Raw genomic sequence first — 23956 nt, forward strand, 5'->3', positions numbered from 1 at the left:
AATTTTATTAATTTATTAAAGTTAACTTAAGGTGCAGTTAGAGATAAAGGGGGCAAACTAAGGGGAATCTAAATCCTGGGGGCAGTAAAGATTAACACAGTACTTATTTATAAAAGTATGGTCTGTGACTCTATGAGGGGACTATGAGATATCTGGGGGGTATAAGGCATATCTGGGGAGGACGGAGTGACATATCTGGGGGTATAAGGCATATAGGGTATATAAGGCATATGTGGGGAGGGCAGTGTGGCATGTCTGGGGAGGACAGAGTGGTGTGTCAGGGTGTATAAGGCAGATCTGGGGCCACAGTGGCATATCTGGGGGTAGAGTGGAGTGGCATATGTGGGGAGGGCAGTGTGGCATGTCTGGGAGGCAGTGTGGCATGTCTAGGGAGTATGGAGTGGTGTATCGGGGTATAAGGTGTATCAGGCACAGTGGCATATGTGGGGGTAGAGTGGAGTGACATATGTGGGAGGCAGAGTGGAGTGGCATATGTGGGAGGCAGCGTGGAGTGGCATAGGTGGGAGGCAGCGTGGAGTGGCATATGTGAGAGGCAGAGTGGAGTGGCAAATGTGGGAGGCAGAGTGGAGTGGCGTATGTGGGAGGCAGAGTGGCATATGTGGGAGGCAGCGTGGAGTGACATATGTGGGAGGCAGCGTGGAGTGGCATATGTGGGAGGCAGCGTGGAGTGGCATATGTGGGAGGCAGCGTGGAGTGGCATATGTGGGAGGCAGCGTGGAGTGGCATATGTGGGAGGCAGCGTGGAGTGGCATATGTGGGAGGCAGAGTGGAGTGGCATATGTGGGGGGCAGCGTGGAGTGGCATATGTGGGAGGCAGCGTGGCATGTCTGGGAGGCAGCGTGGCATGTCTGGGAGGCAGCGTGGCAAGCCTGGGCTCAAACGTGCATAAATTGGGGGGGGCTGGTTGCGAAATAAAGGCAAGAAATGCATTTTATCAAAGTTTTTTTATTATGCTGTTTGTATTTAATATAATTTGTTTATTACATTATTTTAAATAAATGAAAAATTTACATTCATTTTTTTTATCCGATTAATCGATTAATCGAAAAAATAATCGGCCAACTAATCGATTATGAAAATAATCGTTAGTTGCAGCCCTATATATGTTCATTTTTAATTTACAAACTTAAATATGTTTATGTATTCCTCTGATCATACTTGTTAAAAGGATTTCCCGGTCTATTTTCAGAATTTGTTTCTTTGCATGTTTATATAATCATAGTAAATTAGTGAATAGGAACTGTGCATGGGGTAATAACTGTCCTGTTCTGAGAATGCTTATGGGCAGATCTGCCTGTATTTTGACAAGCTAAGCTCTTCTGAGAGACCCAGTTTAAGGCAAACTGGACAGCCAGCTGCAGCTCAAGGATGCCCCTCGCCTTGCAATGCTTGGATAATTTGTGCCAGCGTAAAAAATCTCACTTTATTTTTATTCCCCATTCTGTGAGATGGTGGTGGTAATGTGGATCAAATAAATATAGAACCTCAAATACAAGCCCATCTTCTGATCCATCTGCACTAAAATCTTTTTTTCTAGAGCAATTTGTAAACGCGTTTGATAGCTAGGCATATATTATTATCTTTTATTTATATAGCCCCAACAAATTACGCAGAGCTTAATACAATACATATATTCAAGGGGTATGATAAGACAAGAATTGACAGACTAAGACAAACCGATACATTAGGTGAAGAGAGCCCTGCTCGCAAGCTTACAATCTTGAGGGAATGGGGTGACAAACATAAGGCACAGAGAATGGGTGAGAGGTAGTGTGGTGGTTGTATCAATGACAAGGAAGTTCTAGCAGCTAAGATGGTATGCTTCTCTGAAGAAGTGGGTTTTGAGATGTTTCTTGAATGTTGGGAGGGAAGATGAATGCTGAATGTTCAGTGGAAGTAGATTCCAGAGATATGGGGCACCCCGAGTGAAATCTTGTAGACGGGAAAAATAAGAGGTGGTAAGTGAGGAGGAGAGCCTTAGCCCATGGAAAGAACGTAAGGCTCGAGTAGGAGAGTATTTGCTTATGAGGGCAGAAATGTATGGAGGAATAATGTAAGGGAGGGCCTTATATGTTAGTACCAGGATTTTAAACTTAATTCTAAAGGTAATTGGGAGCCAGTGGAGGGTTTCACAGAGTGGGGAAGCAGAAGAGGAGCAGCGTGCAAGGAAGATAAGCCTAGCAGCAGCATTTAGGACAGACTGTAGAGGAGAGAGTCAAGACAGTGGAATGCCAACCAGAAGATTGTTGCAATAGTCAAGATGGGAAATGATAAATGAATGAACCAGAGTTTTTATGGATTCTTGTAGGGCTGCAACTCAAGATGGGAAATTATAAATGAATGAACCAGAGTTTTTATGGATTCTTGTAGGGCTGCAACTAACGATTATTTTCATAAACGATTAGTTGGCCGATTATTTTTTTGATTAATCAGATAAAAAAATTAACAATTTTCATTTATTTAAAATAATTTAATAACGTAACATAGGATGTTAAAAACAAATAGCAGAATAAAAAAACTTTGATAAAAATGCATTTCTTGTTTTTATTTCCCAACCGGCCCCTCAGTTATGCACATTTGAGCTCAGGCTTGCCACACTGCCTCCCAGATATGCCACATACCCCCAGACATGCCACACTGCCCTCCCCACATATGCCTTATACCCCCTGATATGTCACTCCGTCCACTACACAATACTTTTATAAATAAATACAGGGTTAATCTTCACTGCCCCCACGATTTAGATTCCCCTTAGTTTGCCCCCCTTTACCGCTAACTGCACCTTAAGTTAACCTTATTAAATTAATTAATTTAACCCTCAGTCCTCAGCATTAAATTAATCCTGAAGAGAAGACCCCATTAACCATAACTGCCCCTAAATTAACCCTGAAGACCCCATCAACCACAACTGCCCCTAAATTAACCCTAAACACCCCATTAACTATAACTGCTCCTAAATTAACCCTGAACACCCCATCAACCACAACCGTCCCTGAATTAACCCTAAACACCCCATCAACCACAACTGCCCCTAAATTAACCCCCACCTCCCTTAACTTTCAGCAGCCCAAATATTAATTTTATATTCATAGTTAGATGAGTGTCACAGCCATGTGGATGCTATAGGAAAAGGGCCCATTTCTTCCTGTTCCTCCCTGCACTCACTGCCGATTGGCCCCGCCCCTTTATTTCTGCGGCAGTGATTGCAGGGAGGGACTGTAAGTAGGAACTGCTGCTGTGAGTCACAAACGGATTATAAAATGAGGGGTATTTTTCAGATAAAAAAACCCTCATTTTATAATCTATAAAAATCGATTCAGCTAATCGATAATGAAATTCATTGGCAACGATTTTCATTATCGATTTTATCGATTAGTTGTTGCAGCCCTAGATTCTTGGGTGAGGAAGGGGAGGATGCGAGAGATGTTTTTTAGGTGCAAGCGGCAGGATCTGGTGAGGGACTGAATGTGAGGGATGAAGGTTAGAGTCAAGGATTACCCCAAGGCATCGGGCCTGGTTAGTAGGAGAGATAGTCGTGTTGTTAATGCTGATAGATAATTCAGGTAGAGTGGAGATGGAAGGAAGGAGGATGATGAGTTCAGTTTTAGAAAGATTAAGTTTCAGGTAACGTTGTGACATCCATGAAGAAATAGCAGACAAGCAATTGATAATACGGGACATGAGAGATGGAGAGAGGTCAGGAGAAGACTTGGGTAGACTTGGTATAGATGATACTTGAGGCCAAGTGGGTTTATTAGTTTGCCAAGAGAAGAAGTATAAAGAGAGAACAGCAGAGGACCAAGGACTGAACCTTGGGGGACACCAACTGAAAGTGGAAGGGGTGATGATGTCTTGACAGAGAAGCTGACAGAGAAGGAACGGTTAGACAGATAGGAGGAGATCCAGGAGAGAGAGCTGTATCTCGAATGCCTATAGAAGCAAGTGACTCAAGAAGAAGGTGGTGATCAACAGTATCAAAAGTGACCTTTTGCTTTGGCAGAGAGCAAGTCATTGGAGACTTTTGTTAGAGCATAGCAAAATGCTACATGTACTTATTGCCCAATAACTTGTAGAAAGAAGCGAAAAAAAACCCCAAAACATAAAAACATTGGGTATTTTTAAACTAAGGACAAATAGTAAAATCGATTTAGCAGGTTTTATTTTTAGCCTTTTTTGGATGAGTAAAAGATTTTTCTAGTAAAAGTGAGAAAAAGTGTGGGGGAGGGTATGAAATTTTCATCATATTTTTATGATATGATCAAAAAATGGTATCTGAAGAAAGCCTTTCTTGTCCTGACCCCCCCCCCAATATATAACTTGTGTGGTGAGGAGAAAATTACATCTAAACATGTACAGCAAAAGTGTTAAAACAGCCTTGGTCCCAAAGGACACAAAAAAATAAAAAAAACTGCCTGTTTCTTAGGGGTTAAAGGGGAAATGGGAGGGGAGTGGGGCATGTCAGGACCTGTGACCTGGAAGATTCAGGTGTTGACTCAAGGAACCTAAGAAGCGATGCTTCTCCCAGAGTTCTGCGGGCCAAACCCGAAGAGTTCCCTGGTATGTTTATAGTTTTATACTGTTTTTTTAAGGTCAGTGTCAGTTGCATCTTTAATAATTTGTCAGTTTTCAGACACAGGCTGTGATGCTGTTGCAGTGTTCTGTGCTCAGTCTTTATGACATCATGTGTTTTGCAGCACAAGTTTAGTGAGTGCAGGACACTGAACATTTGTTCCTCTGCCAGTTAGTTGAGAGGAGCTGCCACTGTCTTGGATAACTTTATATTCCATTTTGCGAATTCAGTTGATATATTCTTCGGAAATATGTCTTACTGGACACTAAGCGATTTTAACTGTCCTGTACCATATAGCGCTTTGGGTTTCATTACCAGAATTGATGATGGGTTTTGCTGCTATGAATGGCAGTCTATCATAGTGAGTTGCTTTATTGGAGAAATTGTGATAAACTTTACAATTAATGCTGTGAGAAACATCGAGAGAGATAACAGACAATCTTCAATTCAAGAGTTGGAGGAGAATATAGAAGAATATGTCCCTGGACATGTTTACTCTGATGCTGTTTCTCCACCAGAGATAAGCGAAGAGGACACAGGAGAAGCCGTCTCTAACATAATCATTCCAGAGTACGTTGCTGAAGCTAACGAGGAAACACCATTTGATAACACCATTTACACCAATGCTGTTCCTCCACCAGAGGAAAGCGAAGAGGACACAGGAGATGCTGTCTCTAACATAATCATTCCAGAGTGTGTTCCTGAAGCTAACGAGGAAACTAGATCTGATAACCCCATTTACACCAATGCTGTTCCTCCACCAGAGGAAAGTGAAGAGGACACAGGAGAAGCCGTCTCTAACACAATTATTCCAGAGTATGTTTCTGAAGCTAACGAGGAAACACCATCTGATAACACCATCTCCTCCACTGAAGCAGATCATAACAGCTCACCTACTCCAACCCCAAATGTGAGCAGACGACAGAACGTGTTGGAGAGGCTGGCAAATTTTTTCTTAAAGAAGACCAAAAATGGAAGACAACCAGCCACAGAAAAACCTAAAAAAAAGTTGCCACAAATGCTCTTGTTTTGGAGGAATGCTTGGAAAGTGAAAGGTCTGGCCAAATTTGATTAGAGAAGGAAAACATCAGAAGAAGAAAACAACACTCAGATACTTTACTTGGACCAGAGAGCGATTTAATGTATACTGTTCATTTTCATGTAATAAATTTATAATCCTGAGAAAAAAAGCATATGTGTGGTAAAAGTTTAAAACATTAGAGGAGGTTGAACTGACTGTATTGAGTGTAAAATGGGACAGACCTTAGATCAGGGCTTGACAAATTTGTTGTGAATAGGTTATGGAGCCACTACACTATGTGTATACATTTAAATATGTGTGCCAGTACATTTGTGAACTTGTGAACTACCGAGGGGGGGGGGGGGTGCTAGGGGCCACCGGGGCTGCTTTTTTCACCAACACTTCTTAGTATTTTGTAGAATATGTAAGATTTTTTGCACAGGGCATGTTTATGGCAGAGAAATCCAGCCTAAATTGTTCAGGTGCATCTCCTGATTATGGCAATACCACATATGCATATATATAAAAGTATATATTTCTGTTAAGCAGACAACCCAGAGTATCTCATGAGGGGCATTTGGACATTTTTCATGCAGCCATTTGGCCATCAGTCACTGCCAAAGTTGTCTGTAGCAATAGTTTTCTGCTCTTTTTTTTTTCAGCAACATTGTTGCAAAATTGTAGCAAAATACCTGTATCTCCTGATTACGGAAATACCTCACATCCTTAGTTTTATTTTTCTTTCCTGGAGAGCCATATCCATCCCTTACATATAGTACCCTATAGGGTAGTATTTCTCATACTTATGGCTTAATGGGTTTGGGGGTTTTGAACGAGGGCAAGGGGTTATACCTTTTAGATGTTGTGCTATGGCAATGGGATTTAAGTTTTTTCTTTTTTATAATTTATTTATAACTTTTTATTTTTGTAATCTTTGAAATTTATCATTGCAGTACGATTAGAGGTCCTCTTAGGGACCTCCTGACCATGTTATTTATTTATGCCAGTGATGTCACAATGAGAGAGGGAGCGGTCAGAACCGCCACTGTGAGTGATTTTGCCACTCACAAGCTAGCGGCGCGTCCTTCAAAAAAGAAGATTTGACCATGAGAGCAACCATCCAGTTCCAGCAAAATGTAAAAAAAAAAGAGAAAAGTCCAAAAAGAATAAAAATATATGAAATAAAAAAATAAAGTTTATTATTATGAGCAAATGCTTAAATTAGTGTAACTTCCCAAGAATCTTGACATGGAAATAAAAGCATTTCAATTACCCAAGGGGTGCCTAATTAAAAAAAAAACCAACAAAAAAAACCAAATTAATGGTTTAATGGGGTAAACAGGAGTAGCCAGCTTCAAAGATAGGGCAAAGGCACAGACTGACCAAAATGGGGAAAAAAAGCATACTTCCCAAATCTGGCCTTTTAGCCCCCAAACACCAGACAACCCATGCATGGGTGGTATCACTGCAATCAATAGATGTTGCTGAACATATATTGGCATACTTGGCAACTTCGGGGCTCCGGCTACCTGGAGCCTTCCCTTGCGGGACGCTGCCAGGACTGCACACTGAAGTCGGTGGGAGGTCAGTGGGAAACACCTCCATTTAAAGGAAAAATGGGCGGGGTTTCGGGGCATGTCAAGACCCACAGAGTTCCCAGGTATGTATATTGGTGTGTTGTTTCACAGTGACATGTACCAGGAGCTGTAAAATCACACCTGAAGTGCAATTTGTGTGATAAAATGCAAATACTACAAATTTTACAAGGGCTGGTGGTAAAATTAGTGCATGGAAAGGGTTAATATGCCACCATTTGAAATACCTTGGGGTGTCTAGTTTTTAGAAATAAATGGTTTGATGGGGTTTATTGAATTAGCCGGCTTTAAAGATGGCCCTATTAGGACATGGGGGCAGTAGGACCAGATGTTAAAGATACAATTTAAAAAATGGCCACTTCCCAAATGTGGAATTTTACCTCCCAAACAACCTGACAAAACCATGCATGTGGGTATCACTGTACTCGGGAGATGTTGCTGAAGACATATCGGGGTCTTTTTTATCAGTGACATAAACCAGGAGCGGTAAATCCATACCTGAAGTGCAATTTTTGTGATAAAAAAACACAAAATATATTACTACCACAAAGTTTGACAAAGGGCGGTAGTAGAATTAGTGCATGGAAAGGGTTAAAGTACTAGGATTTGAAATACCTTGAGGTGTCTCGTTTTCAAAAATATATGGTTTGATGGGGTGAATTGCATTGGCCGGCTTTAAAGATACTCAATCAGATTTGGGAAAAATTGGTTTTGAAATATTAGTATTATTATTATTATTATCTTTTATGTATATAGTGCCAACAATTTACGCAGCGCTTAATACAATACATATATTCAAGGGGTATGACGAGACGAGAATTGACAGACTAAGATAAACCGATACATTTGGTGGAGAGAGCCCTGCTCGCAAGCTTAATATCTTCAGCCCTTTATCTTAAAGAACATACAATGTAACCAACCTGTTGGTTTCTGTTTGAAAACTACCATTTTAACGCATAGCTTGTAATATTAAAACTTACATTAAATTAAACCGAGTCTGGTGAAGAAATAACTTTGACACTTAGATGGAGTTAAGTTTCCTTTCAAGACCACAACACCAACGCCACCGCCGAAAATTGCGAATTTGCATGTCCAGAAAATCTCTCTTGCACAAAAGAAAATCAAATGAATGGAACAAACATATTTTTTTTTTTAATAATTTTTAAAATTAGTACCTTCTGCTAACTTGCTTATTTACTAAAATAGAATCTTTAGCGTCGCGTCTATAACCGTCAATATTGGTACAATATTCTTTTGCATTATAGTACAATAACATTGTAAAACCTGACACTTTTTCCCTAGAACACGATACATGACGTTATCATATGTTAATACATTTTTAAAAGAAATACATACTGATTTTTGGGATCTATTCAAAAGAGAAAGTTCACTAAGATGTCAGTTTATCAATATATCCAATGTTTCTGTTTGTGTGACAAATAATGGGAGAAAGAGAAATGGATAGATGATGATTAAGCTTTACTATGTTGTAACAGTTGTTTCTTCACCCAGTTACTTAACCAAGAGGTTGGCAATGTGCACGTAGGCTCAAGCTTTAACGACAGTAACTGTTTATGTGTTGAAAGCCCACGTACGTCTTAGCATGTTTGTTTACCTAATGAACCAAGACTGGCTTTCGTTTGTATCTGCCTTCCACATTCCACATCTCAATAGTGATCCTAAAAATGCTCCTGCCAGTGTTGAAAAAGAAAAATGTAAGAGTGCGTCAGAGTACTGGGATCATAATGTATTCAGACAGATAAGATGTGGTCTGTGTTCTTCTTTGTAGCGGTCTTTGAAGTAGCAAAAGTATTTTTTTTCTTTTTCTTCCCCACGAGGTTCATGGCTATAGATCTATATATCTTCCCTTCAGTTATCACCTGGTATGATTCCAGGTACTCTGCGTTTTGCTTTTTTCTTGTCCCAGTGTTTGAAAACATAAACATGTTTTATTTTTTTTTTTGTAACCCTCACCCTTCGGTTTTTCTGTTACCTTAACCCTACTGCTTGGTGACTGGGAGGTATGCCCTCTCCAAATGTTATGAGCCAAGATATTTGGTTAAAAATGAATCAGAAAAGGAGAACACACTCAATTTCATGGCCCTAGAGCCATTTGATTTCTATGAAGTGTAGCAGGGTTGATCTATGATATTATGGGTTCTCCTTGCACCCAGAAAAAGCTTAAAATGCTTTTTAGTGCTCTTTGCTACAATCTATCAATTTTAAGTGCAAGGTTGTTTCTACTTTGTTGTCATTCCACATTTACTTTTTCATATGTGAATTATATAAGAACCATATACAAACATACTTCCCATTGTTTAAAACTGCTTTTGTAAATTTGTAATATAGCCACATATAGTACATAGCTGTACTTTTTTACTCACAATAAGAATACTGAATCTGTCGCTAGCTGCAGTTTTCAGATCTGCTTGTATGGGTCATGGATGTTCCTTTCCTTCGCTGGTGGTAGATCTGTTCATGCTTTGAATATGTATAGTTTTATATTTTTATCATTGTTTTATAGTGTCAGGCCAAGTTGGTAACTCGTTCGTAATGTATCTATTTGCCACCTGAAGCTCATCTGTTCACAAGATGAGCACCCCTTTTAAGCCTAACAAATAAACCAAAAAAATCATATGTACGGTATGTCGCTTGATGCCCATGTTTGCCTTATCAAAAATCATATGATGATATGCATCGGTAAAAAGGAGACAGATGAATATAGATTATTTGGATGGAATTTAATAACATGTTTCTCATTGCTAAACCAGGAAACTGTTTCTATGTTTTACCTAAAGGTGCTGATTTAAAAGAAAGGGCAAAAATGCATCCAAGTGAAGTAGGACCATTTGTATCAAAGGCAAGAGCTCTGATGAATGAGTTCGGTAAGTAAAATATAGACAATATTTTTATCAAATCCACAAATGGTTAATAACATGTCACTTTTAATTTAGAATGAGAGTTTCTTTTTTTTCTTGAGGAGGGGCTAGCAGAATCATAATTCTTTACATGGATGGATGTTTTCTTACCATGACAAATTTTATCCTTTAGCTGTTTATCTCTGGTATACTTAAACGCTCAGTTATAATAAATATTGCTTCAAGGGACAATTTGCTGTCCCTGAAATCCCCACCTATAGAAGAGTGCATATCAAAGTACTGTACTATAATTCTTCAGAACGAAAGTAAATAAAGTGCATACCTGCTGTAGAAGGTTGAGCCATCCACTTCCTCCTCCTTGGTCCTGCCATTCAGCCACTGATTGGCTGCTTCAAACAGCCAATCAGTGTGAGGAAAGCATTGCTATTGAAATCAATGGGAGGGCTTTCTGCACATGCAGGGAGATGTGTTCAACCAAACATATTGCCTGCACTGCATATAGAAGCAACACTTTAATTTGTGATGTGTGGTTAGTGCTGCAAATACCTGGAGCTCTTCTCCTTGCTCCATCTAAGCATGAAGCATGAAACCAAACAATATCTGTGTGCAGTAAGTGTAGTAAAAGTAGTAACTCAGAACACACACATGCAATATACTGTCCATGCAATTGAAATACATATTTGTTATCTAGATTTACGTATAATAGATTATCTAGACTTCCTCAGTAGTGTCAAAAAAATTTCTAACACAGCTTATAAACCAGCAGTCTTCTCAAGACTCCATGGTTTGCAGAAGATGTGTGGGCTCCCTAAGATGTCTCCTCTGCAGTCTGTCTTTCTTACACTTCCAAGATAAGCTTGCCAACTACAGTAGAGAAAGGTAGGCAAATTATTTCAGTAATTCCCCCTTCAGATGACCACACACTGATTACTGAGCCCAGCTCCCTGGTGTAACTCATAAAAAAACATGTTAAAATATGACATTAAAAAGTCAATGTAAAAAGCAATATTTAAGTAGATATCACCACTAGTACCACCTAGCTATAAAATATGTACCTTATGTCTACAAAGACCTCAAAGAAAGAGAAATAAAGATATGCAGGACAACTACTAAGTCTCTACTCAACTTCTACCCTCACAGTAAAAGTATAAGATAAAAAATGCTTTGCTGCCCAAAGTATTAAAAAAAAGTGTATACTACCGTTCACTTAGAAATGTCCTTGTTTTTTGGAAACATGAAGTTTGTCCATTAAAGTAACAGGTGTATCAGAAATACAGCCCAGATGTTGTTAATGTTGTAAATGACTATTCTAGCTGGAAATTAATGGAATTTCTTTCTAGGGATAGAGGGGGCCATTTAGCAGAAACCTGTATTCCAATGGCACATTGTGTTCGCTAATCCAAGTTTATGTTTAAAAGGCTAATTGATCACAGAAAAACCTGTTTTGCCATTATATTGGCACAGCTAGAAGTTTCCTTGTTTTCCATGAAAACTGCTACGTGACCTGAAACTTTTGAACTGTGTATATATATATAATATATATGCACATAAATTTTATTTTTTCATCAGTAGCACCTTTTTGCAAAGAATGTGCAAAATAAAGCAAGGAAAATAGTTCTGTAAAAGGGGGTAGTTTCCTCTGTTTGCCTGAAAGGGGCAATATGTATAGTTTGTGTGACAATTTTCAAAGTACTTTTTCTCAAGTGGAAAAAAAAAGCCTGCTTCCATAATGGTTTAACTAAGCCCCACTTTTAAGTACAAATTCCACTTTCAAGAAGATCTTCATCTGAGACCAAAAATAGCTTCTGCAATGCTAGTGCAGCGTGGGTCAGATCTTGAAAGGGTAAGTGAGCCAGATAATTACAAAGTGCAGTACGTAGCAAAACTGAGCCTTTAATGTGGATATTTATTTCATCATCCCGGTTAGTTAAGTCACTGTTGGTTATGGCTTCCTGCCACATGTTTGTACAGCTTGTTTGCCCTATCCCCATCTGATGTTGACAAGATTCTCTAGGTATTTATAATTCAGCAGAAAACAAACCACAATGATGGCTCAAGCAATGGTAAAAAGAAATTCATTGCTTTTCCTTTTTTACCAAGCATAGTTGCAACACGTGGTTATATCCATTATGCACGTAACAGGCACTTAGTGCTGTGTCTAAAGTTATATGTTGGATGTACCCCAACAGAGTATGTAAACTCAAAGTAAGAACACTATATGACCAAATGATGTAGACACTTGACCATCACACCTATAGGTGCTTGTTGGACATCCGATTCCAAAGTCATAAGCATTAACAGGCAGTTGGCCCTCACTTTGCAACTAGAACAGCCTTCACTCCTGTGAAGGCTTTCCACAAGATTTTTGCATTGTGTCAGTGGCTACAAAGGCCTTGCTCACAATCTGTGTTACAATTCATCCCAAGGGTGTTCGGTGGGGTTAAGGCCATGGCTGTGTGCAGGCAACTCGAGTTCCTTTACACCAAACTTGTCGAAACAAGTGTTTATGGCCCTTGCTTTTTGCACAGGGGCACAGCCATACTGGAACAGGGAATAGTGACTTTCCCAAACTGGTGCTACAGAATTGGAAGCATGCAGTTGTCTAAAATATCTCTGTATGCTGTAGCATTAATATTATCCTTCACTGAAATTAAGGGGGCCAGCCCAACCCCTCAAGAACAGCCCAAACCATTATCCCACCTCCACCAAACTTTACAGTAGGCACCATTCATTCTGGTAGGTAGCGTTCTCCATGCAGCCACCAAACCAAGATTCGTCCATCAGACTTCCAGATAGTAAAGCATGAATTGTCACTCCACAAAACACGTTTCCACTGCTACAGAATCCAGAGGGGGTGTGCTTTAAACTACTCCAGCCCACGTTTGGCATTGCGCATAGTGATCTTTGGGTTGTGTGAAGTTGCTTGACCATGAAAACCCATTTGATGAAGAGCCTGATACACATTGCTTTGCTGATTTATAGAGCACAGGTGATTTTCATGCGCTAGGCGTTTCATTGCTCAGCAGCCCCAATTTGTGAGTGTGCATGTTCTGCAGCTTTGTGGCTAAGCTGTTCTTACATCTAGACTCTTCCACTTCACAATGATAGCAGTTAAAGTGCACCAGGGCAGACATTTCACAAAGTCACTGAGCTCTTCAGTACGACCCATTCCACCATTCCATGTTTGTCTATAGAGATGGCTGCATAATGGGTGAACCTACCGTTAAACCTGTATTAGCATTAACCAATAGTTTAGAACTATTGTGTTCTTCCTTTATCGTACTCCTAATGAACTGGCTAAAAATGTTAAAATCATTTTAAGGTAAATGTCCAAGGTTTAGATGAAATGGTGTGGTTTCATATTCACATATACAGTTTAGAATGTGTTAGTGTTTATTGAAAACAAGAACAGTTCCTGTCTATCTGTGGTTTATATAAATGACTCACTCACCTTTCCGCTTCTGTATTAGCCAGTTCAGGAACCTCTATTAAAACTTAAACACCAACTTACGTGACCCAAGCCACTATGGTTTTGGTTTATGTTTATCTCACTGCAAGTGTTACTTTACCTCTCTGCCAAACTATTCTGCAGGATCGGTCACATGTTTACACCTCGGTGTTTTTTTTTTGTACCTTGTAGGTTTGTAGAGTCTTTGGGCAATGCAAATTTCAGGAATGGATACACATGTTAACTGTGGTCCAAATACAGTTTGTTATTACAAAATGAGTTGTGACTGTCTAATGACTGTGTAATTACCTACACCATTAAAATGATAATGTATTAATACGGTGCCAGAGGTGCTAGACGCAGTAAAAGCAAACATAGGACTGCTATTGCTAACAGAATACAGAGCGGCGACATCTTGCTCATTTATTGTTGTACTAATGCTATGGGTTACTATATTTATAACATCGCTTATGTGTGTTAAATTCCATTAACAGGCCCAAATTAACCTCTGTGGTCCTGTTCAGGAAATGCTATTCCATAGATATAACATAACCCAAATCTCTGATTTTTTCTTTGGTGCTGGTGCAACAATTTATGGTGTAAAATTACAAAAGGTAAAATAAAACCTTGGGGGCACTTTACTGTCTGCAACAACAGAAGAGAGGGACTTGGGCGTAATTATTTCTGAGGAATAAGAAAGCAGTGCAATAAAATGCCAAAAAAGCAAGCAGGGTGCTGGATTGTATAACTAGAGGCGCTAAAATTGTGAAGATGGAGGTGGTTCTGCCATTCTTACGTTTAGTAGAGTTTCACACTGTATAATGCGGTTCTGGAGGCCCACAAGAATATTGGCATTCTAGAGAGAGTTCAGAGGAGGGCTTCTGAAGTGGTGATTGGTTTGCAGGGTAAAAATGATCAGGAAAGAGTAAGGGATCTCAACATGTATAGCTGGGAGGAAAGGAGGCAGGTGGGAGATGTGATAGAAACATTTAAGTACTTAAATGGATTAATCAAAATACAGGACAAAAATGTATTTCAAAGGAGAAGAAACGCTTGGACAAGGTGTCAAAGTCTAAATCGAGAGAGTCAGAGGCTTAAATATAATGTAAGGAAGTTTAATGAGAGATTGGTAGATAAGAGGAACACCCACACTACAGAAGGCTAATACAGTGGGGGACTTCAAACATGCATGGGGTGGGCATAAAGCTATCCTGTTTCTAAAACAAGACCAACCACTGATTAAGGCTTGAGTCTTTATATCGGTAAACATGGGCTGTCAAATTCTATGTTTCTTTGTCATGCTTCCTAAAATATCAATTATTTTTATAAGGTGCTTTAAAAATATCATGTAATGCTCTCCATACATTACAACATTTTTAATATTTGATTTCTCTTATATAGCATTTCCTCAGGCAAGTTTTTGTTTTTTTTAAGTTATACAAAACCACGCGCCCAACAAGTAAATGCGCTTAGTGTCCAAGGGCAATAACAATCCATGGTTCTTGGAGGACTCTAGTACAAATCTGTCACTTATTATTCTTACACGGCTTTCAGGAAACAAAGTGTCATCTAAAATAAAGTTCTTGTAATCCTTAACACAATCTCTGTTGTTTCTTGAAAAAAGTGTGAGGTTTATTTATCGTGGAACAGCAATTATAAAACACTGCTGGGATTTGCTTTTCAGTTGTATGGTTTTGTTTAAATAAATGAATCACTTCAGGTTTCAGGTCCATAACAAGTAAAGGATAAAATATATTATGGAATGTATACCTGAATGTATTCATTTATTTTCGGGGTTTTTTTTTTGTCATAATCAAACACTAATAGTTGTAGTTTAACAACCCAGGTCTCTTTATTGAAGATTTTTATCTAATATATAAAGTATCAAGTGTAAATAAAGTGCTTTTATCTTTTTATATTGCCTTTTTTTTTTTTTTTTTTAAGAAAAGTAATCACATTACAATGGCAAAGTTAATTGCTGATTGTGCCTCGAGTAGGGACAATGAGGAACAATATCAGATGTGCAAATGACCAAAAGCCAGCTAAAAAAAAAAAGACAGAAATGGAACAGTGGATCCTGAAAATGTTACTATATTTTTTTGATATTGAAATGTAGGGACATATACAGCAAGCACCTAAATCATGTTTGGAATTCTTAGCACTTCAGTTAACTTGCCATATAATATGGATTTTTTTTTGTTATATCAGAGCCAACCTAAAGAGTAGTCTGTCTTTACTTTTCACTGAATACACTTTGGGGTTTATTCACTAAGGGGTAATTTGTGGTTCTAACTCCCTTGCTTCGCTGTTCATTATGAAGCACCAATACTGGCACCCTTTTCCTGCCAGAAGGCCAAGCTCTCCTAGAGTAATGCATAGTTCAATGTGTGACGAGACTATGAAGAAACTATACATTATACAGGGCCAGCCAAAGTTTTTTATTTTTCCCCCTAGCAGAAGCTCACTGGGGTAGGACCAGTGAAGTCGATGAGCTAAAACCCAACTCTCCTTCAAACTCTTCTGGCATCTATCCCTTTAGTGAATAAATCCCTTTGCATACATTTTGTTTTAGTACAACTTCCCACTATATCTTGCAGCAAAAGCTAACATACGTATGGGCATATTTACTTGTCAAGTATATATTTATTGAATATAGTTTTGTACAGTGTTGTGGATTAGAAATGGTAACTGCTGTTTTGGTGATGTATGTGTGGCTAAGACAAGAAGATTTGGTAGCTTTTATTTACCATGTATAGTTCAAGGGTATCTTAACAAGATCCAAGTAATATGCTTCTGCTTTCCTTCCTTATTGCACTCTCTCATGGCTGCTGCTTACTCAGTTCGATGTTGCCCCTAGCCTGAGCAGTGTATTCACCACCCCCGGAGCTTGAGACGTTGTGCCGGAGACTGAAGACTTCAACTCCATGACTTCCCTTTACTTGATAAAAGACCAACACCAGTGAGCTTCCCTTGTAGGAAGTGCTGAGCTGGACCTGTATTGATATGACGAGATTTCATGAAAGTCATGTGATTGATTTAAATCTACATTAGAAATCCCTTTTTGCAGAAGAAGCCTGCAGGGATTGGCCCTTCATACCGCATAGGCAGGGAGTTGAAAACCTTCATGCACAATGTTGGTGACTAAATTCTGAAGTAACCCAAGGAACTGCCTGTTAGCGTGACACCCAGGTTAACACATTCAGTATACGCGAGAAAGTTTGAGCTTGGGTTTCCATTGGAACTCTCCCATGTTGTTTGGGAGACATATGTACCAACATACCATGTTTGCTTTCCATGCTAAGACCTTGAAAGCCATTACTTTTGTTGCTTTTTTTGCAGAAAACATGCAGCCCCCCCCACATCTGAATCAGTTTTAAAAGATTTTCCCAGCCTAACAGATGTCATGGTTAAGCTCTGTTTATCAAATGACTCATTATATCACAAGTACACAATGTAACATGCCAGGAGGTAGATATTATGCAATATCTGTTGTTACCGTTTGTATAACAGATATTGTCATTGTTCTCCTGCCCGTCACTTATGCTCTATGAGAAATTGAGACACAGGGCTATTTGAAGTAAACATGGGGTTGTTTTCTATTTCTTCGTATCATACCTCCAAAATATGGACAGCTATGCTGTATGTAAGTAGCCAGGATTTGTATCCAAGTGCAGTATACACAGGGTTATTTATCAAGTCCAACTATTGTGCAACATCTTAATACTGATGGAATTCTCCTGCTAATTGGACTGTTGCCATGGAGAAAGGACCTCTTTCAAAACTTTGCACCATTATTACTCTTTACAAATAACTCCCGCATGTATCTGCCCTGTATGCTACGTGCTGAGGCATACTTGTAATAAACAGATCTTCCTCCATTTGAATCGTGATGTAGAAGTGTTGAGAGGAATACCAGAACAGGACATGTTCTACCATTGCTGCCCCAACCAGACCAATGTACCTGGAATTTTAATCTACAAGGTTTCAGGTTCTTCTTAAACATATTAAAAGAGAATATCGCATGTAAACCATGTCATTAAAGATTATGCAATATACTTTAGCTTTTTTTGTTTTAGTGCTGGAAGCAAATATTGAATGATGTTTAATGTATATGAGGCATTACATCAGCCAGGCATTTAATCCACTAATTTGTTGTTAACCTAGTGTTAGCCAGTTATCTGAACAGCACTAAGGAAAACGCTGGCACTTTGTAAAGGAATGATGCAGTACAGCTAATGGATGATTTCTGTGTAATATGAAGGAATGATTATGTGACATTAATTAATACAGAATATATTTACTACTCAGCCTTCAAAATATACTGCATTCTGGGGCAAAGACTCCAAAAATCTTCTGTTTCACTTGTATAGAATGTGTTTCCTTTAAGCCTTGACGTAAGTGGCTCTTCTGCTCCAGTCCATCATGCAACCTGTTGCAAGACTCGTCATCTTTTTTGGTGTGTTCCCTATGCTTCTATGAAACATAGTTGTTTCAATGTTCCCTTTGTCTTCTGGAATAAGATTAAAAAATGAGGTCAACACATATCCAATTTTATTTATCATCATTAATCATCACATTGTGCCTTGTTATGGCGTAATCTTTCACAGATGAGGAATTTTCAAACTCAGTTTTAACTTTTGCGTTCTCACTGAGAGGCGTACGTTTTGCCTTTCTACCTCAGTTATCGTATTTAAACTGAACAGGCAAATATGTAAACTTATGTTATCTCTATGCAATGTTATCTTGTGCCACATTAAGCTATTTTTCTCCCTATATCACCTTTATCTAACACTATCTCTGGGTAAAATCATGGTAACTTAATGATCCTGCAATATGTTATCTTTATTATTGAGCTCATACTCTACTACTGGCACACAGTGTGTTTTGTAAGTAGACATCTTACAACTGTTCAACTCTGCCCCATGTTTGGCCTTTTTTTGGTCTAAATTGCAATTGTTATAAATAATATAGTAGCACATTTGGTGTCTGCAAGCTTTTGAGCTCAATCTACGATAAAGCAGGGGAACTTTACTGTGTCATGTTCCAGTAACTGCAGTGTGATAAGCAGGGCTTTGTGACATTGTACACTCCATGATTATTATGGTGCACTGCTTCATTTTTGGAATAACTAGATAAACACATTTATATACATACTTAAACCAGAGCTGGTTTCCATGCCCTGCATTTTATGTTAGAATTTACTAAGCAGCATTAGGAATAGGTCATTAAGGCCCACATTGCAGGAGCATCATTACTCAAAATTAATAAATGAAGCAGTTATTTGCTTGTTGAAAAGTCTTGGTTGTCTACCCCCACTTAAAGTAAAAGTGTAATTTCAAAAGCAAATGTACTTCACAAGATAAGCTAATTCATTTTAGCAGTTGTTTAATTAAAATTTGGTTTGTTGTATATTACATTTGGAACAATATATATAGTTTATTAGTATTAGTTTAAGGGTATGCACACTTATGCAACCAGGTTATTGGTTTTTTTTTGTTCGTTTTCCCCTTAAAGATTTCATTTTGTTTTGCAATTGAATTGTTCTCGTTATAGGCCACATTAAATGTGGAAAAAGTTCTGTCATGATTTATCTTTGTCTCGTTCTTTAACTTCACAAGAACCTGCCATTTTAACAGGGGTGTGTAGACTTTTTATATCCACTGTATATACCGTATTTCCCCAAGTATAAGACGCTCCCATGTATAAGACGCACCTTAATTTTGAGGCCCGAAATTAAAAAAATATATATATTACATAAAGTTATTGTACTGGGTGCCTGGGCATGATATGAGTGTGATTAATGTTAGCTGCTAGAAATTGTTAGCAATCACACTCCTATCATGCTCAGGCAGCCAGTACATGCACATCACTTTCAGCCTCCCTTTGCCCCCTACACACGCATCCATGCTAAAACACATACGCACACACATATATATATAGATATATATATATCTATATATACCGTATTTGCTCGATTATAAGACGAGGTTTTTTTCAGAGCAAATGCTCTGAAAAATACCCCTCGTCTTATAATCGGGATTGTCTTATAATCAGACCTCAAATAGGTCTGACTATGAGACGACTAAGATCCAGATCCCCCGCAGCTGCAGGGGACCTGGATCCTCCTGTCCCCCCCCCCCTACTTACCGGTGCTTCTGAGTCCCCGGTGTGCAACCGGGGCAGCGGAAGGAGGTGTGGCTAGTAGCGGGGGTTGTCTGCGTCTATCGCGCAGACCTTCCCCGGCTGTCAGAGATCAGACACCAGTGCGGGGAACTCTCATCTCTGACAGCCGGGGAAGGTCTGCGCGATGGACGCAGACAACCCCCGCTACTAGCCACACCTCCTAACGGCTGCAGCGTAAGTTCTCTACGCGAATCGCGTAGAGCTCTACACGCTGCCCCGGCTACATGACAGGGGAGCCAGAAGCACCGGTAAGTTTGGGGGAGGGACTGTTAAATGGGGGCATAAGGCATTTCTGGAGGCAGAGTGTTCTATGAAATGCCTGTTAACCCCCTTAATGCCACTCTGCCTCCAGAAATGCCTTTTTATCTCTCTATACGCCACTCTGCCTCCTGAAATACCTTAAACCTCCCTATATGCCACTCTGCCCCATAATATGCCTTTTAACCCCCTTAATGCCAGAGTGGAATATAGGGGTATAAGGCATTTCTGGAGGCAGAGTGGCACATAGGGGGTCAAAAGGCATATCATGGGGCACAGTGGCATTTAGAGGATTAAAAGGCATATCATGGGGCACAGTGGCATTTAGAGAGTAAAAGGCATACCATGGGGCACAGTGGCATATAGGGGTTATAAGGCATTTCTGGGGAAGATGTGCATAACTGGGGGGGCAGGTTGGAAAATAGAAGGAAATAAAACCAAAATATTTTTCTCAATCATAGCTTTTATTAAAAAAAATAGTTTACATGAATTAACATTTACTGGTAAAACTTTTTTCCTATAGGGTCGTCTTATATTCAGGCTTTTTCTTTTTTCCTAAATTAATATTCAGATTTGGGGGGGTCGTCTTATAATCAGGTATATTTCTATATATATATATATTCATTAATTTACTCTCCCACCCTGAACTGCAGATTTTCTGGTGCGGCTCGCAGACTACCGTGGGGGCCGCTGTTTCCCTCTGCGTTGCTCGAACAGGAACTGAGCGGAGTCACGTGAATGTACATCATATGACTCCGCTTAGTTCCTGTTTCTGTGTCGCTGCACAGAAGCAGCAGGTCCTCTTTCCGGAAAAAAATACATGGGGAAATACGGTATATTTGATATATAAAATTGATAGATATAAAAAATAACCATGTGTTGAAGCCCCGATTATAAGGTCTGATGGCCACAGTCCTACACTCCCTTTATCAATGTTTATTGCTATTGTACCTATAACCTATTGTACAGCGCTGCAGAATCTGCTGGTGCTATATAAATAAAACATGTAGTATTAACTTTAATCCGTGTTTTTGTAATGCGGTTATCCTCTGATTGCCTTGTGTTAACAAGTGCTGGCAGGCATGGAGCGGCTAATGGTATAGATTAAAGTATTGAGTGTTATAGAACGCTTGATTAATTTGTCATGCTGGAAAAGGCTGAGAAATATTTTAAGTGTCTCATATATATATATATATATATATATATATATAATTGTAATTATCTCTTCTTAAGTCCAACAGCTGAGGGGTTTGTTTTGCAGTAGAAGAGATCAAGAGGATTTAATCAATACCCTAAATATAACCATGTTGAAACATCTCTTGTATTGTACATTTCAGTAATATGATCTGTGTGCTTACCGTACACGATGATAACCTGTTTGGATATCATGCTTGCTCAGCAGCGAAAGGCTTCATGCTTCACACTTCACATGCCTTGTGTTTCTAGGGGATTTTACATGCTCAAGCCTTTTTTTTGTTTTGTAATCTATTGACTGCACTACCCCCTTATCATGTGGGTCTTTGTGTTATAAAATAACATGTTTCTAATATCTGTGAACTAGTGTATACAATGATATAGATTGTGACGGCACCACAGTGTGTTTCTGTGCACGTATGGCACTGGAGAAGCTGCCTTTCACTGTCTGAGCAGATTCCGTTGTAGCTGTGAGAAGTGAAGACACTTTTAAATCGCAGTTTGTCAGGAACTTGGAGTAATTAAGCCCTTAGCCTCCTTGTTACTGCCATTGCCTGGAGATCTGTACAGTGACCTTGAGCATCTGTGTCTGACTAAGGTCATGTGCGTGTGCCGTGGTGATGAAACATTAATAGAGTCAGCGTTCTATTGTCTTAACAAAAATATCACTGCAGGCTTCTATGGAATGTGTCACATTGCCATAACGTTACACGGTATCATGGCCTTTGGCCACTTTTTATTTTGAGTAGTGTATTTCTTTCTAATTATCCAAATACAAAATTAATAATTTATATATGTGCCAATGAAATAGTATTTTTTGGATTTGATGGCATGGTTTTGATTTTTCAATAAAGGATCAGCCAGCGATGTGAATGCAGATGAATGAACACCCAATGCCCTGCAGGCGATCTCTATGGGATAATATTGCTACTGGAGATGTACACAAGCCCTTTTCACGTGACAATTTCAGTTTTCTATTGCCGTAACCTGATGAGCCTACATTGTTCTCTTTCATCAGTAATAGATCGATTCCTGAAAAGCCAGTTGTTTTGTATTCTGTCCACGAGACCGCATTGTAATAATCAGCACATTTCCATCATACACTCATAGATTGTCTTGATGTTTCAAGGTTGCAGCCTTACTCTGGCTCCTTCGAGATAAAAATACTGCACTACTGCTAAAAATAAAACCATTTTTCCAATTGTGTCAAGTAACTCTTCAGCTCAGGGAGTTCATAAATAATTATTCAGTGGAAAAATAAAACTGTAGTTATTTGTAATGTGAGCTTCTCCTAGGCATTGGTTCAGCTGTGGTCACCTCTGCAAAATGGATCTGTCACAAGGACAGTTGAAAGCATTCAGTTACTGTTATACCTTTGGTGCTCACGGGTGAGGTATAAAACTTTAGTGATTGGCCTCTATTTTTATCGTATTTCTTTGTTTGTTAATATGCAGATTGGACAGTTGAAAATGGAAGCAGACCTGAAGCTATTGGGCTCTCAACCTTAACTAAACAGGAGAATCGAGCCTTACATACATCACTATATATAAAGAAATAGACACAAAATTACCAATACTCGATCTCTCTTAGGATGACTTGCTGAGGATGATGGGAGTTTTAGTTCAACGAAAGCTGAAAGGCAGTAGGTGATGATGATGGTTTTTAGATAGCACCTGTGCGTGGACATAATCCCCGTGCCACAGTGTAACGTCACCCACCTTTATCACATAACAAGACTTTGTTTTAGTCCCTTCCTTAATGTGCGTCTGTCTGTGTGTGTGTTCCTTAGGGCTAAATAATAGAATGATGTATCAATTTTCCATTAGCAGTTGTTAGTTCCTTGGCAGCTTTTCCTTATTTCTATACTGGCGATTTGGTTGCCATGTTACATCATTCAAAATATCTGCAATGGTTTCCGTAGATAAATCATTTGCCTTGCACTTACGTGTTGAATATTGTACAGACGTTTCATTTCTATGTATCATTGTTCAGTTTTCGTTTTTTTTAATCAAATACAAAGAGATACAAATGCACTGTACAGTCCAATAAAGGAAGGGATTTTAGAATACAAGTCCTAGTCTTATGCGTGAGAAATCACACATCCACATTTAGACATATGGAGAAGAATGTGTATATCGGCAAAAACACATAATCCAATGGGTCAAAAAACAACCCCCCCCCCATATGTAGACCGGCACCCCAGGATATATAACCAGGCACATCCCCCAATAAGTATAGAATAGTATCTGAGACAGCATAATATGTGGTTAGGAATTAAAAGATAAACATCATCAGCATAAGCAGCTCATTTGCGGTTATGATCTTTCATATTTATGCCTCTAATATCAGGATTAGCCCAGATAATCTCCAGTAGGGCTCCAAAATGAGTACCAACAGAAAAGGGGTAAGGGGGCATCCCTGACCGAGGTGTGAGTGCAAACTTGTTATCCAAGACATTATGTTGATGCCTAGGCCACTGCCACGTAAAACTTGATCAAATTTCTTCAATTATTATCTAGGACCCGAATTGGCTTATCTCTGGCTTTTCTGCCACCAGCAAAGCCTACCTGGTCTCCTTGAATAAGATGGGACAGCAGGGGCTATATATGCAAAGCTAAGATTTTTCAGAGCAGCTTAAGCTTAAAAGAGGAATCAAGAAATTGCTGTGATCAAATCTCATATGGTTTGTTGAAACTGTTATAGAAAATAAATGGCCTGGAAGACCATTGTTTAGTTATAACATCATGGTTCACAAATAAATAACAGTATATGTTCTACACATGCAAA

The 23956-nt window shown here is 39.1% G+C and overlaps 1 protein-coding gene across 1 annotated transcript in view; it reads left to right on the plus strand.

Annotated features, from left to right (window-relative positions):
- The window catches only part of LOC149300514 (methylglutaconyl-CoA hydratase, mitochondrial-like), a 96140-nt gene that overhangs the window by 19122 nt on the left and 53062 nt on the right, over window positions 1-23956 (plus strand). Inside the window, exon 4 of the mRNA XM_089485191.1 lies at window positions 10006-10092. Coding sequence (XP_089341317.1) covers window positions 10006-10092 — 87 coding nt within the window. The remainder of the gene's footprint in view (window positions 1-10005; window positions 10093-23956) is intronic.

The sequence above is a fragment of the Sceloporus occidentalis genome, unplaced genomic scaffold (assembly GCF_023333645.1).
Source record: "Sceloporus occidentalis isolate IW3139 unplaced genomic scaffold, rSceOcc1.0.p SCAF_24, whole genome shotgun sequence".
NCBI lineage: Eukaryota > Metazoa > Chordata > Lepidosauria > Squamata > Phrynosomatidae > Sceloporus > Sceloporus occidentalis.